Source organism: Physella acuta, unplaced genomic scaffold (genome assembly GCF_028476545.2).
Source record: "Physella acuta isolate Inbredline_101_S28 unplaced genomic scaffold, ASM2847654v3 ptg000325l, whole genome shotgun sequence".
Classification (NCBI taxonomy): Eukaryota; Metazoa; Mollusca; class Gastropoda; family Physidae; genus Physella; species Physella acuta.
The window spans coordinates 465243-484102 of record NW_026731844.1 but is presented as its reverse complement, the minus strand read 5'-3'; the positions used below and the strand labels follow the sequence as shown (position 1 = coordinate 484102).

The window sequence follows — 18860 nt, the reverse complement described above, 5'->3', positions numbered from 1 at the left end:
AAAAGAAAATCACTTTTATTAATATAATTTTATTTTAAAATTCACTATGATATAGATACTAATTCATAAAAAAATTTAATATTTATATCCCAAGATCAAGGATAAATACATCATTTAGATACCAATTTTTAAAAATTACTTTAGATCAATGACTTAAAAAATGTATAAATCACTTTTATTCCAATAATGACATAAAAAGTTGGATTTTGAAACTGATATTGAAATTTGAGCACAAATCAGACATAAATCTAACCTAGGAATCCAAGATCCACCAGAAGTGCTAGACAGTGTGTTGTACAATCTGCCATCAGCGGCTGTGTGGGTGGTGTCCAGGTTAGATGAGGAGGTCAGCTGGGCATCGGTCACTATATACTGGCTACTCACTCCCATGGGTGTCAGACAAACTGTTACACAAATAGAATTCACTTTTTATCTACAGCTCATGACAACAAAACCAATAGAACTATGGGTGTCAGACAAACTGGTACATAAATAGAATTAACTTTTTATCTACAGCTCATGGTAACTATAACAATAGAACTATGGGTGTCAGACAAACTGTTACACAAATAGAATTAACTTTTTATCTACAGCTCATGGTAACTATAACAATAGAACTATGGGTGTCAGACAAACTGTTACACAAATAGAATTAACTTTTTATCTACAGCTCATGGTAACTATAACAATAGAACTATGGGTGTCAGACAAACTGTTACACAAATAGAATCAACTTTTTATCTACAGCTCATGGTAACTATAACAATAGAACTATGGGTGTCAGACAAAATGTTACACAAATAGAATCAACTTTTTATCTACAGCTCATGGTAACTATAACAATAGAACTATGGGTGTCAGACAAACTGTTACACAAATAGAATCAACTTTTTATCTACAGCTCATGGTAACTATAACAATAGAACTATGGGTGTCACACAAACTGTTACACAAATAGAATTAACTTTTTATCTACAGCTCATGACAACAAAACCAATAGAACTATGGGTGTCATACAAACTGTTACATAAAAAGAATTAACTTTTTATCTACAGCTCATGGTAACTATAACACTAAAACTTTTATTCCTTAGATAAATATAGATCTGAATGTTGATGTTAAATTTGTTTTTGTTTTTATAGAAGACTGATTCTTGTCCACAAATTTTCACAGACACTATTCAAAATTATAAGTTAATTTTTAAACAAGTTGATACTAATAAGTTAATTATATTAACATCATTGCTTGGCTTTATTTAATGTGAAGTTTACATAATGTCAACCTTTTGGTGGAGGAATATCTGTAACTTTTGGTGTTGATGGAGAAAGTGTTGACTGGGTTGTCTGGCCTGGCATTAAAGATGGCGCTGCAGTAGTTGTTGTTGTTGCAGGTGGGAACAGTGGAGGCCGAGTGACAAGGTCAATCTTTTCTTCTGATGGATTGCAACCCAAGACGTCAAATCTGAATAGGTGAAAGAGAAACAAAACATAAAAATCAAGTATCTTCCGATGGTTAATTAAAAATTTTTTTTTATATAAACAAATTTATTTCATTTTATAAAACATGGTAATGATTGGTTATAAACCATTTCCCATCATACCTCAAAGCATATCCCATTCGGCTGCCAACAGGCACAATGCGAATATACTGGGCTATGATGTTCTTGACAAAGTAATTAGTAACAGCAGTGTTTTTGTCAAAGTTTGCAGCAAAGACTTGAGCTACTCCGTCCTGTTTGTCTGAATAGGGAATAAAGTCCACTCCATCTACACTTGTGTACACTGTGTACTCAGTGACCCATCTGTCTTCATGACCTTCACCTTGTGTCACTACACCTGACAAGAATTTAGGCTCCCTGAAGTCGACCTGGATGAATGGTTTGTCATCACCATTGCTTGAAGAGAAGTATAATTGTTAACATGGAAAATAAAGAAGTAATACATGTAAGTCTATTTTAGAGGATTTATAACTTTTCATTAAACAAAATAAACTATATTTTGTTGAAACAAAAGTTGTTTAAAATTTTCTGCTGTTTGTTGTACTAGATAAATATTGCCTCAACATTCCCTCCAGATTTTTTACTTAAAATTGACAAAATATCTTATCTAGAGGAAAAGTTCTGAGTTTGTTACATTGAGATTAATTTTTAAAAAACTAACGTTGGTATCCAGGATCCTTGATATTCATTTTCAGCCAATCTGGCAAGTTCTGGCCCATGTGAAGGTTTACTTGATGAGGCTGTGATTTGGGAGTCCTGGACAATTCTCTGGTTCTGTAAGCCCATCTTCTTGTTACACACTACAAAATATTAAGTTTATAGATCATTTTAATGTAATGCATTCATGAATTAAAAGACATCAACCTAAAAGTTCTGTTATTGAATAGAGAAATATATAACCATGTTTTATTAACTTCACATAAAAGATTTACATTATGGTTACAATAGCATGATAGTTTGACAAGTTAATTTTATTCTCCTATATATATACACCAAATAGGGACAGTGTGTTTGGGCAGTAGAGCACACAATTGGTACACCAAAAATCTCATGTTAAGATTTTAGGCGGAAGTCTTAAGGATATCTGTCCACCTGGTTCTGAAGGGTACATGGCTCACATTAGCTTAATAAAATATACAGGTTTCACAGAAACTTAATCTTTACTGCATCTGCCCTATTGACTGTCAGATCCCAAAGAGTAACAATATATTTTATAAACCAAACAGATGTGAGAATTGGCTTTTTTTCACCCTATGTATGTTTGGTTAGGATGTGGGCTATTTGTGTACTAGAAAAGACAATGTATTCATACAAAGTTCTGATGGCCCAGGTGTTGGTGTCTGTGAGACTCCAGGGCTGACAGTGAGGGTGGGTGCTGTTGGTGTCCCACTAATGATTGGTGGTGGCTCCATGTAGAACGGAACAGTTGGCCGAGGTGTGGGTACAGCAGATGAGACGCAGCCAATGTAGTTCAGTCTCAGTCCAGGGCCATTGGGTGACCAGGTCAGTGGCTCAACACGGACATAACGAGCAACAATCACCTAAAAACAAATTAATTTTCATCAAGCGTGTTTACTGTCTCTATAGCGTTATTGTGTTTTTATCTTTATTATTTTTATTAGTTTTTTCATAATGGGATAAATTCTTTATACATGAAGTTGTTTAGTGCTTACACGAGGGAAATAGTTTCTGATCACTGAGTCCTTGTCAGTGTTGCCTGAGAAGACTATAACATTGTCATCATTTCCTCGCAGGGGGTAGAATGTGAACCCGTCCATGCTGGTGCTGATAGAGAAGGAGGAGACCCATCTCTCCACATCTGGGCTGCCCTGTGTGAGAATCCCTGATAGATTCTGGGGTGTCTGGAAGTCAACTTGGTGCCACTGATGCCTATCAACAGTCCTGTGAGAAATTATATCAAATATTAGTTTATTTTCATTCAGTGGTTAACTTTTGTTTAAAGAACCACAATCAAAGAGAATGAAATGTACCCTGGTATCCAGGATGAAAGCTTATCTAGTCTTCCGTCAGATGCTGTTGTTGTAGGTCCTGAATTACTTGAAGAAGAGAACTGGCTATCGGGCATCAAAGATGGACGGTCCACATTCATTGGAATATTACACAATAATTCTGGGGAAAACAAAGTTACTATGGATATAATCTTAATTATAATGTGCAATTTAAAAATGATGCAACATGTTAAATTGCTGATTAAAAATCAAACTTATTTAGGTTACAGTACATAATGTTAAAATGAGGTTTACCTGGAATCAATAGGAAAGGTGTGGGTGGTGTCTCAGTGCTGACATACAACCCTGCACTAGGTGTGGGTGTAGTGAATACTCCCAAAGTTGGTGTCAGAGTGGGGGTGTAATACATTGGTGTCATGGGTGTGGGGAAAGGTGTGTTACATCCGTACAGATTAAACCTTAAGGCAACGGAGTTGTGGGACTCCACTGGACGAATCTGGACATACTGAGCTGAGATGGTGGGGAAGAAATTGGTCACTGGGGTGTACTGGTCAGTGTTGCCATTAAAGACCACAGGTTTGTTTGTGCTGTCCACTACAGGCTGGAAGTTGACCCCATCAGTGCTGTAGTACACAGTGTACTTGGTGACCCAAGATGGCTGGTCAGCACTGCCTTGTGTGGTCACACCTGAGATTTGGTAAGGTGAGAGGAAGTCCACTTGGATATATGGGTTTTGGTCAGTCAGGCTGTGGAAATTAAATTTTAAGATAATTTAAATAGCAGTTAATGAGGAACCACTGCCGAAACTTTCCTAAAATTGTATTCATTTAAAAAAACTCAATCATCATAAACTCTACATCTCAAACAGTCTATACCCTTTTTGTTTTCTCCTGCAAGGATTATCATTTTTAAATCGTGCTAAATAGTTAGTCCATACTTCGAAACATTATCATTAATAATTAATAAATAAACATAAATAATGGGAGAATCTATTTTAATATTTTGTCAAAAATATTGTATGAGAAAATTTGGTTTCTAAATGTATATGATTTAGTTATATATTTCAATTTATTATTTCAGATTAAAATTAATCCCTACAAATAAATTCCAAAATAAAATTTCTTTTGAAAAAATTAGGAATAATCTGCAAACCTTGGAGACCACCCGCCAGCAAATGAACCATCTTTATGCATGCCAAGACGTCCTCTTGATGGGACATGGAATATGTCCAGTGAACTTGAGGCTGTCAGCTGCTTGTCACCAATGATCATGGGATTTGTGATTCCCATAGGAATGTCACATGCTGGAACAGCAGGGCATGAATGTTATGATTTGTTTTCTTTTAATTAAGTTTTGTTTTTTATGCAACTTCTCTTTTCTTTATAACTCTTTTATTCAAAAACACAAAAGTTCAACCATTAATAAACAAACATCCAATTAAAAGCAACTTTTTTGGTATATTTTAAAAGTACACATTCTTTAGCGAGATCACTAAGTAAAAAACTGATTTTCTTCATCAACATAAAAGATTTGTATTACTTATCTACCTTTCATTTTTTAAATAAAAACCTTCAAAGAAAAGTTAATCTTTTTAAAGTCTTGATCTGTAACTTGATAAAACTTACTTATGACTGTAGGAACTGATGGTGAAGCATATGTCGGCCCAGTACCGGGTGTTGTTGAATGTAGTGGTGGTGGCACCAAAATAACTTCTGGCACTTTAGGCTGGCAGCCAATCACATCAAACCTGAGGCCTACACCAGCAGGTGATGCCTGGACTGGAACAATCTTCACATACTGGGCTATGATGTCACGGTTGAATAAATTCCTCACAGGTGTTGTACTGTCTGTGTTTCCAGTGAACAGGTAAGGTGTTGACTCCCCTGGATACTCAGTGTAAGGGGTAAAGTCCTTCCCATTCAGGCTGTAGTAGACGTTGAACTTCTCTACCCATCTGGGGGAGTCTGGACTGCCTTGAGTCACTACACCAGATATTAGCTTTGGCTCCTCAAAGTTGACTGTGATCCACTGCTGTGTACCAGGGCTTGACATTTAAAATTTTATTTATTAAAAGTAAACATAGCTATTTATTGGTTATGTTTATTATTTGAGTACATATAAAATGTCTAGCAGCTTGCAAGATTACTCAAAAAATGTTTCTTTTTTTAACAAGATGTAGCTGCTTAAAATTTTTTTTAAAATAAACTTATAAAATATTTCAATAAATAAAAACATGAAATTAATGTTTGCTATTGATAATCTAACAAAAAAGCTGATTTTGTTTTAGAAAATAATCAAAGTAAAGATTTTGAATAAATGTTTAAAGCCATTCTGGGTGAGACTATGAGCAATGAAAGTGGTGTCTTCTATACCCAGGAATCCAGGATCCACCAGAAGTGCTGGAAACACTGTTGTAAAGTCTGCCGTCTGCTGCTGTGTGAGTAGCATCAAGATTGGATGAGGAACTCAGCTGCTCATTGGCTACTTGGTAATGGTTACTCAAACCCATAGGAGTCAGACACACTGATGGAATAATTATACATAGAAACTAATCATGAGTTAACAAATATTTTTGTAAAATACTGTATTAAATTTTGTTTTTAAATAAATTACTGGAGTTTTAAAATTCATTAAATATAAGTACTTGTTAGTAATTATCTACAATTTTTTATACTTATTACTTTATTTATTTTTTAAAATTCAAATTATATTTCCTAGTTTCGTACCTTGAGGAGGAAGGATAACTGTGGTTCCAGGGGTTGGAACAAGTGTTGTTTCCCTTGTCTGCCCAGAGGGTAAAGTAGGTGCAGCTGTGCTGGTTTTTGTGGTAGTTTCCATTGGTGGGTACAGTGTTGGGCGTACAGTAACTGTGGGGTTTTCTTTGGATGGGTTGCAGCCAAGAACATCAAACCTAGAGTAAAGTTCAAGGATTTATTCATTGACATTAATGCCAATATTTATCCATCTTGAGTTATAAAAACATTTAAACAGCTAACATTTTATTAAAATATTTCAGTTATGAGAAGTTAGAAATGTAGTACACATAATTTGTCTTCACATTATTGCTGATAATCAATTATATGAAATAGAAATATCCAATGTAATTATAACTAAGAGTAAAAAATAAATCAAAATTTATAAAATGAAAATAGTATAATCAAACAAATCAACATATTTATTTGTTCTAGCTGGCAAATTTTACCTTGTACACCAACATGATATAAACATATATAAACATACCTCAAGGCAAATCCCATGTGGCTACCCACTGGTACAATACGAATGTACTGAGCAAGGACGTTGTTCACAAAGTAGTTGGAGACTGGTGTGTTGGTGTCAGAGTTTGCTGAAAACACTTTGACTACTCCATCTTGTTTTTCAGAGTAGGGGTAGAAGTCGACACCATCAACGCTGAAGTAGACTTTGTACTCAGTGACCCACTTGTTTTCTCTACCCTCACCCTGGGTTGTAACACCTGACAGGTATTTTAATTCTCTGAAGTTCACCTGAATGTAGGGTCCATCATCGTCAATTCTGAATATAAAGGTAAAAAAAGTCATTAAATAATTAAAAAATTTTTGTTAATGTAACAGATTAAACTTTAAAACTAATATGGGCTAAATTTTAAGGTTCTTGTGGACAGATTCTAGGAATAGTAGATTTTTTAAACTGGTGGATAAAATGTTAAGACTGGTGGATCAAATTACAATGACTTTTCAATGAGATTTTAAGACTACTGGTTGAAATGTTAAGACTTTTGGAACAGATTCTAAATATTATGGATCACATTTAAGACTGGTGGGCTATAAACACTGCTGGATGAAATTTCATGATTGGTGAATCAGATTCTAAGATTTGCTGATGGGTTCTAAACTTGCTGACAGAGTTAAGATTTGCTGACAGATTCTAAGATTTGCTGGCAGATTCTAAGATTTGGCTGACAGATTCTAAGATTTGCTGGCAGATTCTAAGATTGGCTGACAGATTCTAAGATTTGCTGACAGATTCTAAGATTTGCAATTGGGTTCTAAAATTGCTGACAGATTCTAAGATTTGCTGGCAGATTCTAAGATTTGGCTGACAGATTCTAAGATTTGCTGGCAGATTCTAAGATTTGCTGACAGATTCTAAGATTGGCTGACAGATTCTAAGATTTGCTGACAGATTGTAAAATTTGCTGACAGATTCTACAATTTGCTGTATGATCTCACCCTGGCATCCAAGAACCCTGGTACTCAGCATCAGAAAGCCGTGCCAAGTGAGGCTCATGACCACTTGCACTGGACGAAGCTGTTATCTGTGTATCATCAACAATCCTTTGGTTCTTTAAGCCCATTTCTTTACTGCACACTGTGAATGACAAAATAATTGTTCTTTTCCTTGGTAACTTATTTATTAAAAATCTAAAAAGTAAGTACAATTTTGTAGCATAGAATTTAATTAACAAATAATTTTATAGATTTTATTCTAAAAATAACTAAGTTTTATAAGACAATTTTCAAAAATGTCCTTGTTTTTTCAGGAAATTCTAGTGCCTTATAAGAACACATAAAAATAAATGATAAACAATAACACACATGGTTCTTTGAAAGGTACAAATACCACTGGAGGAGACAATGTAGGAGTGCCAGCAGTAGTTGTAACTCCTGGTGGCAGTGTTGGTATGTCCATCTGGAACAGCACTGTGGGTCTTGGGGTCGGAACGAGAGAGGAGAAACAGCCGATGTAATTTAATCTCAGGCCTATTCCATTGGGAGCCCAGGTCAGTGGTTCAAGTCGAACATATCTGGCAACAATGAGCTGCAGAAAAAAATTAAGTTTGATTAGATGACAACTAGTAATTTCATGAAAAAAATGACATAAATAAAATCTAGGGTATTTGACTTTTTTCACTGCTAGGAAATTCTTGTGAGTGATCTTCCTTACCAAGAAAGAAATAGAACCAAAAATAAATCTTACTTTTTCATAAACCAACTAAATACAGTTCAGACTGGGTAAAGGGAAAGAATAAAATAATCTTGCATATTTGAACAAAAGTTTTTTTTTTCATATTTATGCCTGTCAAACAGACATTTCTGTTAGTTAAATATAGATCAAAATTATTAACAGCATATGTTTCTTACATATGGTATTAGTTATAAATGAATCACTTACATGAGGGAAATAGTTTCTCATCACTGAATCTTTGTCAGTATTCCCAGAGAAAACAAGCACTCTGCCATCAGCACCACGGACAGGGTAGAAAGTGTAGCCGTCCAAGCTGGTGCTGACAGTGAAGGAGGAGACCCACTTCTCCAGATCTGGGCTGCCCTGGGTCAGTACGCCGGACAGATTCTGGGGTGTCATGAAATCCACTTGGTGCCACTGATATTTATCAGCGATACTGTAAATAATGTTTAGAATCATAGGAAAAATATAAAAAAATAATTTTTATATTAAATAATTTTAAATAAAGTGTTAGATCAAAATTTATTTTTGACTTATTTTTAATCAAGGGTAAGTCCTTGTTGATTATATTCTAAGAAGATAATTTAGTTAAAAAATCAGGCAATTCAATACATCTGCTGAAAATGATGTTTACATTGGATGAGCAATACTTACGCAGGCATCCATGATGAAAGCTGACTATCCAATCTCCCGTGGGATGCTGAAGTCTCTGGGCTCAGATCACTGGATGATGACAGCTGGCTGTTGGATACCATGGATGGGCGATCCACATTCATTGGAATATTACAAACTGTTTCTGTAAACATCAATAAATACCATTAGTTCTGCATGAAAAAGTCTAATTTATAAGTCTAAAAATTATATTAACCAACAATTAAAATATGTATTCATTTTATTTCAGATTTTGTATAAAAAAAAATTAAGACCTTTACCTGGAATTGGAACAAAAGGTGTGGGAGGTGAAAGAGTGCTTCCAAATACACCTGGGCTTGGCTGGAGTGTTGTAACACCAGACACAATCAAAGGTGGAGATTGTGTAGAATACGCTGGAGGAATGGGTGTTGGGGTAGGCGTGTTACACCCAAACAGATTAAATCTTAATGCAATCGCATTATGGGAATCTGTTGGTCGGATTTGAATGTACTGGGCAGATGTAGTTGGGAAAAAGTTGGTCACCGGTGTGTATTGGTCAGTGTTGGCGTTAAATACGATGGGGGTGTCAGACTTGTCTAGTATAGGCTGAAAGTTGGCCCCATCATTACTGTAGTACACAATGTACTTGGTGACCCAAGATGGCTGGTCAGGGCTGCCTTGAGTGGTCACTCCGGAGATCTCATAAGGTGAGAGGAAGTTTACTTGGATGTAAGGAGCTGTGTCTGTCAGGCTGGAGAAACACCAAAGAAATAACTGAAGACAGTTATAAACTCCTTATAATTTTTAAACTCCCAAAGTAATTTTCTTTTATACCCTGAGTACTCTTAGCACTATTCACTATTACAGATTTTCAGGTCATTTCCCATTCTTCTATGTTACCAGTTCATCTTCTCTCTTTTTAATCCCCTTCGTGCCCAAGACATAAATGGGGCAGATGAAGTAGAGTTCATCTGGTTCATAGACCTTGGCATATGAAGGGATAGTGTGGTCAGCACTATGCCCAGCCACCTTTGTTTCCCTATTGTAAGTTAGGTACCCATCAGAGCTGGGTGGACTCAGGGACGTTCCACTGTTAGTAACATTTATAGAATTGAGCATTTTGAAGATGGGCAATTAAAGGATTAGCAGTCTAGCTCTCTATCGCTAGGCCATGCGATAGTTATAATAAAAGCTACAGGCATTAGTAACATTTATAGAATTGAGCATTTTGAAGATGGGCAATTAAAGGATATTTAAAAATCTTTACTTAAGTCCCTCAAGTTTAAAATCAAGGTGAAAACTGTTTTAACTATGATAAGCTATTTTTTTAAAAATGATCCATCTTATCAAGATGAATCCATTACCTGGGTGACCAAGCTCCAGCTAGTAGCCCATCCTTATGTTGGTCCAGTCTGCCTCTAGATGGATTATGGAACACATCTAGTGAACTGGAGGCAGTCAACTGATTGTCGGGAATTACAAGAGGATTTGTAATACCCATGGAAAGGTCGCAGTCTAGAATTGGATATATTAAAGTTTATTAGCAAGATGTTTTTAGTTCATAGGTTTATTAAAAAATGAGTGTATACAAAAGTACATAAATAGTTGCACACTAATAGCTTACTTAGATAGTTTGATTAAATCTTTTTTTTTTAAATTTATATATATATTGGTGTTGTGCTTTAAAAAAATAGTTTTAATGTATTTTTGAAAGAATTTATGTTCAGTTTTTTTTCTATAATGTATGTCTATGAATTTCTGTTGGCAACCATTTCAAAACTGGGACAAATTTTAGTAGGTAAATGTAGTTATGACATACTTATTGTTGGAGGTGTGGTTGGTGCAAGTGTTGAGTAGGGTAAATGTAGTTATGACATACTTATTGTTGGAGGTGTGGTTGGTGCAAGTGGAGGTGTGGTTGGTGCAAGCGTTGAGTAGGGTAAATGTAGTTAAGACATACTTATTGTTGGAGGTGTGGTTGGTGCAAGTGTTGAGTAGGGTAAATGTAGTTATGACATACTTATTGTTGGAGGTGTGGTTGGTGCAAGGGTTGAGTAGGGTAAATGTAGTTATGACATACTTATTGTTGGAGGTGTGGTTGGTGCAAGGGTTGAGTAGGGTAAATGTAGTTATGACATACTTATTGTTGGAGGTGTGGTTGGTGCAAGTGTTGAGTAGGGTAAATGTAGTTGAGACATACTTATTGTTGGAGGTGTGGTTGGTGCAAGTGTTGAGTAGGGTAAATGTAGTTATGACATACTTATTGTTGGAGGTGTGGTTGGTGCAAGGGTTGAGTAGGGTAAATGTAGTTATGACATACTTATTGTTGGAGGTGTGGTTGGTGCAAGGGTTGAGTAGGGTAAATGTAGTTATGACATACTTATTGTTGGAGGTGTGGTTGGTGCAAGTGGAGGTGTGGTTGGTGCAAGGGTTGAGTAGGGTAAATGTAGTTATGACATACTTATTGTTGGAGGTGTGGTTGGTGCAAGCGTTGGTCCAGTGCCTGGACTTGGGGTTGAGCCAGTGACCAATGGAGGAGGTGTTGGGATTGTAGTTTTTTCTGGTGGCAAACTTGGCTGACAACCCAGGACATCAAATCTCAGACCCACTCCCGCGGGGGACGCTTTGACTGGAACAATCTTCAGGTACTGGGCGACAATGTCACGGTTGAATAAATTCCTCACAGGTGTTGTACTGTCTGTGTTACCACTGAACAGGTAAGGTGTCTGGTCACCAGGGAACTCTGTGTAAGGTGTGAAGTCCACACCATTCAGACTGTAGTAGACGTTGAACTTTTCTACCCAACGACTGGAGTCTGGGCTGCCTTGTGTTGTTAGCGCTGATAGAAGTTTAGGCTCTAAGAAGTTAACCATGATCCATTCTTGTGAATTGGTGCTGAAATAGCAAAAATAAACACGGATGCTAAATTTAAATATTTAGCTTATATATTGAATTATATATTTTAAAAATATGTTTAAATATCTTAATAACAGGTCTTTTGTTATTTTTAAAAATAATTTTAATTGTCTTAATAACAAGTGTTTTTTTGTCAAATGTATTGTTAACACTAATAAGCTAGTATAATAAGATATTTATAAATTATGTAAACAAACTATTTTAAGCAATGAATCAGATTTCTGTAAGTTATCAGACACAAACCTGGGTATCCATGAGCCACCTGATGTCGCGGAGACAAGATTGTGCAGCCTGCCATCATAGGCAGCGTGTGAACTGTCCAGGTTAGAAGACGAGGTCAGCTGTTCATTGGTTATTACATAACGGTCACTCAAGCCCATTGGAATCAAACATGCTGCAAGATTTAATTCACAAATTCAAAATGAGCAAATTTTAAAGGTGTTTTTTTTTGTTAATTTTTACAAAACAAAGCCATTGCTGTAATAAAGTTTTCTATACTGCTGAATAAATAAATAATTAGCTTTGGAGTAGTTTTTACAGTTTAAAAAATTTTGATTAATAACTATGTGAATCAGACCTTTAGTGATGGAGTAGTTCTTGCAGTTAAAAAACTATAAATAAGTAATTACATAAACCAGACCTTTAGGTGTTGGAAGAGTTGTCACAGTTGGTGGTGCCAGGGTTGAATGTGTGCTCTGTGTGGATTGACCAGGAGGAAGGGTGGGAACTGCTGTGGTGGTTTTGATTGTGGTATACAGTGGAACACGGGTGGTTACATCAGGATTTTCTTGAGATGGATTGCATCCAAGAACATCAAATCTAAATACATTTAACACAATATTCATGTTATATTATTAAATTAAATTGTAAAGGTTTCTAAAAGTAATAAAACAATATTGGTTGAATAAGGATTAGTTGAGGGAGATTTACACACCTCATAGCAAAACGCATGTGACTGCTAACTGGAACTATCCGGATGTATCTGGCAATCAGATTCTGGACAAACATATTCGTCACAGCAGAGTTGGAGTCCACATTAGCTTTGAAAACCTTGATGACGCCATCTTGTTTTTCCGAGTAGGGGATGAAGTTCTGACCATCAACGCTGGTATAGACCTGGTACTCGGTGACCCACTTCTCCTGCACCCCCTCACCTTGTGTCACTATACCTGAGAGGTATTTCAGTTCCTGGAAGTCTACCTGGATGTAGGGTGCTGTATCATTATTTCTGAAACAGAAAACGTTTGTTTTAAAACTTTGTGTACAAAATATTTTCAGAATTATCTGTTCATTAACTAGTTTACTTTAACACATACACATTTGAATTTTTTTTTTGGCTAATTACTTTGTTAGAATTTGGTTTATTTGTGTTACATTTGAAAAGAATAATGTTCTATTTGTTATGATTAAAGTCAGTACCTTGGCATCCAGGATCCCTGGTAATAGCTGTCAGACAATCTGGCGAGCTCAGGCCCATGGTTAATTTGGCTTGAAGAGGAAGAAATCTGGGAGTCTCTGATGATCCTCTGATTCTGTAGACCCATCTCCTTGGTACACACTACAGCAAAAACAATACTTAAAACATGACACAATGCTAAATATTAATTTGAGATGCTTTTAATTTTATTATTTTATCTAATTAGTTCTAGTTAAGATTAAAAATATTTTAGTGTAGTTAATACTTTGTTGATGATATTATGCTATTTCCTTATGTAAGTAAATAATCCTAGAAACTGAATGCTTAATTCTCCATAACTGGGATCAAGATTTTCATTAACCTTAACAAAAATACTAGTTGAACTAACTTCTATGTTGTACAGCAATTGAAGTAAAGTATGCATTTAAAACAATGTTAAGGATGTGGGCACATTGAATCTAGCATTAAACAATTACTAGATATGAATTCTCTAGCATAAAGCCTTAAGTGTTTACCAAAATGTTTTTTTACTTACTAGGGGAGAGAACTGGTGGGAAAATGAGAGTGACTGGTGTTGGTGTTGGGCTGTAGTTGACTGGTGTGGAGTAAAGTGGTGGGCTCAGAGTTGTTTCTGGGACGAAGAAAGGCACGGTGGGCACTGAGGGCACATTGTTCATAAAGTAGCAGCCGATGTAGTTGAGTCTCAGGCCTGGGCCGTTTGGTGCCCAGCTTAAAGGTACGACACGCACGTATCTGCCAACTACAACCTGCGGTGGAGGGTCACAAAATCAATATAAGTATTTCAATTCAGTGTGTTATCTAATTACTTAAATTCAACATTAAGAACTATAGAATTGAGACATATAACATCAAGACATTATTTTATGACATAATTATATCTAAAAATGTTATATTGAGTACTTTATATTAACAAAAAGTTAATAATTTTACAAAACTTGTATCTTAAAAAAATATTTTTTCTTTAAAATATTATAAAACTAAAATATGAAGCTTACATGCATATCTTATCATGAATAAGTTAAAATATTGAACAAAATAATTATCTTCATTAGTGGAGGCAATCTAGCAGTGAAGAAAATAAATTAATGTTTTATGTAAAAAAAATGTTTATAAAATACAAATAAAATTTCTTGAGTTTGGAAGTCATCAAAACTGATGGATGTTAAGACACCCCATTAGTATGACTCACATGAGGGAAGTAATTCCTGATGACAGAATCCTTGTCTGTGTTGCCATTGTAAACAACAATGTTCCCATCATCCCCACGCACTGGGTAGAAAGTGTAGCCATCCATGCTGGTGCTGACTGTAAAAGTTGACACCCATTTCTCTGCATTGGGACTGCCCTGTGTGAGGACACCTGACAGGTTTTGGGGTGTCAGGAAATCTACCTGGTGCCACTGGTTCCTGTCAGCAACTCTGGAATAAGAGAAGATAAAGTTTGAAACAGACTCTTTGAGTTTAAATTTACTAAACAAGTCATATTAAAAATTTTAAGAATTCAATAGATGGATTAAAGATATATTCAAGCATACATAAAGACAACCTTTCCATCAACTTTTTCAGTTAAAATATAGTTTGGAATTTAGGCCTAGCTAAATTACTAAGCAATGGTGTTAGATAATTTCCCTTTTAAACTTATAATTCGAATGACCTGCACACCAAAAATTCAAATAGGTTTTGAATTTGGAAAATTTGCAAATCAATATCTACAACATTCTATTAATGGATCTATAAAACAAAAGTTATTCTTTTCAAAATCAAACACTAACGCAGGAATCCAAGATGAACTTCCACGAAGTCGTCCATCTGATGCTGACGTCTGGGATGAGGAGCTGCTTGATGCAGTTAACTGGGAGTCAGTTAAAAGTCCAGGCAGGTCAACATTCATTGGAACATTGCACAGTATATCTAGAAAAAAAATATTCATTGGAACATTGCACAGTATATCTGGAGAAATTTAACAGTCATTGGAACATTGCACAGTATATCTGGAGATATTTAACATTCATTGAAAAATTGCACAGTATATCTAGAAAAAATTAATATTCATTGGGACATTGCACAGAATATCTGGAGGAATTTAACATTCATTGGAATATTGCACAGGACATTCAGAGAGAATCAACATTCATTAAAACAAAACATAGTATGTCTAGAGGGAAAGCTGATAAACATTAGCATTTTATTTATTGTTTGACATAAGTTTATATGGTGAATCTCCAGCTTAAGTTTAAAATTATTCTATCATATTCAATGTTTTAAATATATACTACACTCTAAACAAATTATAAGCAAAAATAATCATGAAATTAAAATGTTACTTGTAATTACATTATTATTTTGACAGAAGACTCTAAAGAAGACTGATGGAGGCAAACTGTTACTTTACAAAGTTATCCAAATACCTGGTGAATGGGTAAATGGAGGCGACAGGGTAGGGGGACTTTGAGTAGAAACAGCACTGGGTGTAGATTGTCCTAGAGGTGGCTCTAGTGTAGCCGCACCATTACAGGTCAGCAGGTCAAGTCGCATGGCAACAGCTCCTTGCCAGCTCACAGGGAAAATCCTAACTGCCATTGCAGGAACTTCACGGTCGAAGAATCCCTTTACAACAGTGTTGCTGTCATAGTTGCCAGTAAAGACTTTTGGCTGGGTATCATCTCTATCAGCGTAAGGCACAAAATTTGTTCCATCAGCTGAGGTGGCAATGTTGTACTTTGTAACCCACTGGGCGGCATCTGGTTGTCCTTGCATGGCTATGCCAGTTAGCATCTCTTGAGTTTTTAAGGTGATTGTAATATAAGGTGATTCGTCAGAGTTTCTGAAAAGTAATGCCTTTCTTGTTTTCATTTTGTTTATCATTTATAAAAACTTGACTGTTTTTAATTTATAAATTTCCCCTGTTGGACAACAGAACCAATTTTGACAATGTATAAATTTATTCAAAATCTTTAAGAGTACTTTTAGAAAAATATGGACTACATAAATTTCTTTTAAATGCCTTAAAAAGATTGTGTGGCCAAAAAGTGTCTAGCCACAGTTTAACTTGTCAGATGTCCCCAGAGGTATGTGACACTAGTAAATTGTGGCCAGGACAGTGCTCAGTCACAATTTGATTTGTCAAATGTCACCAGAGGTATGTGACACAGATACATGGGGGTATCTGGGCTGATAACAAACACTGAACACTGGTGGCCATAGTTGGATCTAAGTTACTGCATTGTCAATGAAATTTAACTTTCCAAAAAACAATTATACAATTGCAATAAATTGCATCTACAAAGATATATTTAAAAAAAACTTAATTTAGTTTTATACTTTAATATTAAAATGTAAAATCTTAGTGGGTAAAACTAAGGTATTCTGTTTTTAGTTCTATTTACTTCAATATTAGAGTTACTGTATAAATAAATTCCTTTCTGGTAAATAATTGTTTTTAAATTTATTCAACACATTTTCAACCATTCTTTAAGCAGCAGATCATTTTGATAATCTTGTTCTGTGTAATCAAGAACACATTAGATTTAATAAGGTTGGTTATTTCTTTTTTAACATTATGAACAGATTAGCTGCAACAGCAAAGTGAGATAATCCTAATATATAAAAGCCCATGTGCGCACTTCTATCTCTCTGTCCGCAAAATATTTTTGAAGGATATCACATCAGAATCTTCAGCGATAAATGGAGAACTTAATACGGACTTTTGTTGAAAATAATATGGTAGATGTTTTAAATGTATAAACACAATTTTATTTAAAGAAGAAAAATAAAAATTAAAGGCATATTCTAATGTAGAAAAACAGTTTTAATTAAGCAACTGGAAAAGTGTTTATAGTTGGGATATTCTAATGTAGAAAAACAGTTTTAATTAAGCAACTGGAAAAGTGTTTATAGTTGGGACAAGAATGCCGAAATCGATGACGTCACATGCCATATGTTTGAAGTAAGGAAAGTACACAAAACCAATGGCATCATCTTCCAATTTTAGAATACGAAGAAATGAACCATTTCATTATAATTTGATTTATGAAATTTATACAATTTCCTCTGCCAAAACTAATACAAATTACTATAAATAACAACATAAATACTATTGAAAAGTCGGGTTTTTAACGTAATCATTTAAGTCTTTTAATCAATGTGTGCATTTAATATGGTGTTGTGTTGACAAATTATGTATATAATTTGTTTTTTTTCTAATAGGTATAAGTAGCCTATGTTATTTCAAATGTATCAGTGTTTTAGCTATTTCTTTGCTTTGTCACTAATATCGCTAAACCTGTAGTAAAGCACATTGCGTTTTAGACCAATAACTATTTTATAAAATATTCTTCTAAAAAATGTATACCATTAAAAATATATAGACCTATAATTCATGTGTAACATGTACCAACGGCTAGTAAATATTACAGTCTTTTCAAAATGACATGTAATTTAAAAAATGATCAAAGTTGTTTAATCTCTTGCAACTAAGCTTAAATTAAATTGCACTAAATAATCAAATAGAGAACCTTGGTTAGGTCAGTAAAATTTTGGTCAGATTGTTTGCTAAACTTTTCAAATTTTTAATACTTGCATAATTATTTTTTATTACTGATATTGCGTTAACAAATAATTTCCTTTTTTTATGTTGGGTGACATGGTTGAGCTGTAGCGCACAATTACTGACACTAAAAAGTTTGAGTTCAGTTTATAACCTTGAGTCTGTAGCATGCCATTACATATCCCTAGCTATGAAGGAAGCATGACTTCAGTATGAGCATAGTGCACAATACACTATTCCTTCATATATATAGGTCAAGAAACAGATGAACTCTACATCATCTGCCCCATTGCATTGACAGTTTGGACTGTAGAGGTATTTAATTTTTTCCCCCTCTGGGTGAACAATTTATCTCAAATTTTTAAAAATTGTTATGTGCAAATGATGTCAATAATTGTATATGTTTCAATTTTAAAATTTATATGTAAATTAGGCATCACAAGCTGCTAAGTTCAATGAAAAGTTCACTCCCAATGATTACCTTCTTTTTTTTTTAAATTTCACTGCAAGAAAATCTGCACTTGATTTTCCAATACTTTTGTGTTGTCACTTATACACAACTATACTCTCACAACAAGCAAACATGTGTCAAAAGCCTCTAACCTGGGAACCCATGCACCCCCATTGTCCTGCCCTGAGTGTGTGTTGAACAGTCGAGCCTGGTAAGCCTCAAAGGCAACACTCTGTGACGAGGATGCTGAAAACTGGTCATTTCCAGCCACGTCCTTGGAGAACAATCCCAACAGTTCATCACACACTGCAGGAGAGTAGAAACATGGATTAAGTTTTGTTTGGAATCCCCTACAGCTGTTTCACCTAACATAGACTCTGCCAGATCCTAAAAGCTGTCTACAACACAGCTGTATATTGTGAAACACGTTGGCCTTTTATACAAAAATAAGTTCTGTTATAT

The 18860-nt window shown here is 35.0% G+C and overlaps 1 protein-coding gene across 4 annotated transcripts in view; it reads right to left on the bottom strand.

Moving 5' to 3' along the window:
- LOC131940672 (uncharacterized) overlaps positions 1–18750 on the bottom strand; it is a 101620-nt gene extending 82870 nt beyond the window's left edge. For 3 of the 4 annotated variants that reach the window (XM_059299400.1, XM_059299401.1, XM_059299403.1), the window contains exons 1-29: positions 18551–18750; positions 15810–16225; positions 15174–15312; positions 14592–14820; positions 13917–14148; positions 13384–13522; positions 12899–13192; positions 12605–12783; positions 12208–12358; positions 11510–11943; positions 10413–10563; positions 9348–9799; positions 9070–9211; positions 8623–8851; positions 8046–8268; positions 7680–7818; positions 6709–7002; positions 6195–6379; positions 5841–5991; positions 5094–5512; positions 4621–4771; positions 3763–4214; positions 3490–3628; positions 3172–3400; positions 2811–3039; positions 2160–2298; positions 1601–1894; positions 1283–1461; positions 254–404 (exon numbers count right to left, since the gene is read on the bottom strand). In XM_059299400.1, coding sequence (XP_059155383.1) covers positions 254–404; positions 1283–1461; positions 1601–1894; positions 2160–2298; positions 2811–3039; positions 3172–3400; positions 3490–3628; positions 3763–4214; positions 4621–4771; positions 5094–5512; positions 5841–5991; positions 6195–6379; positions 6709–7002; positions 7680–7818; positions 8046–8268; positions 8623–8851; positions 9070–9211; positions 9348–9799; positions 10413–10563; positions 11510–11943; positions 12208–12358; positions 12605–12783; positions 12899–13192; positions 13384–13522; positions 13917–14148; positions 14592–14820; positions 15174–15312; positions 15810–16176 — 6512 coding nt within the window. In that variant the 5' untranslated portion in view covers positions 16177–16225; positions 18551–18750. Of the gene's footprint in view, positions 1–253; positions 405–1282; positions 1462–1600; positions 1895–2159; positions 2299–2810; positions 3040–3171; positions 3401–3489; positions 3629–3762; positions 4215–4620; positions 4772–5093; positions 5513–5840; positions 5992–6194; positions 6380–6708; positions 7003–7679; positions 7819–8045; positions 8269–8622; positions 8852–9069; positions 9212–9347; positions 9800–10412; positions 10564–10867; positions 10893–11509; positions 11944–12207; positions 12359–12604; positions 12784–12898; positions 13193–13383; positions 13523–13916; positions 14149–14591; positions 14821–15173; positions 15313–15809; positions 16226–18550 lie in introns of those variants that run through there. The other variant, XM_059299402.1, reaches the window with a different exon arrangement.
- Positions 18751–18860: the final 110 nt, after the last annotated feature.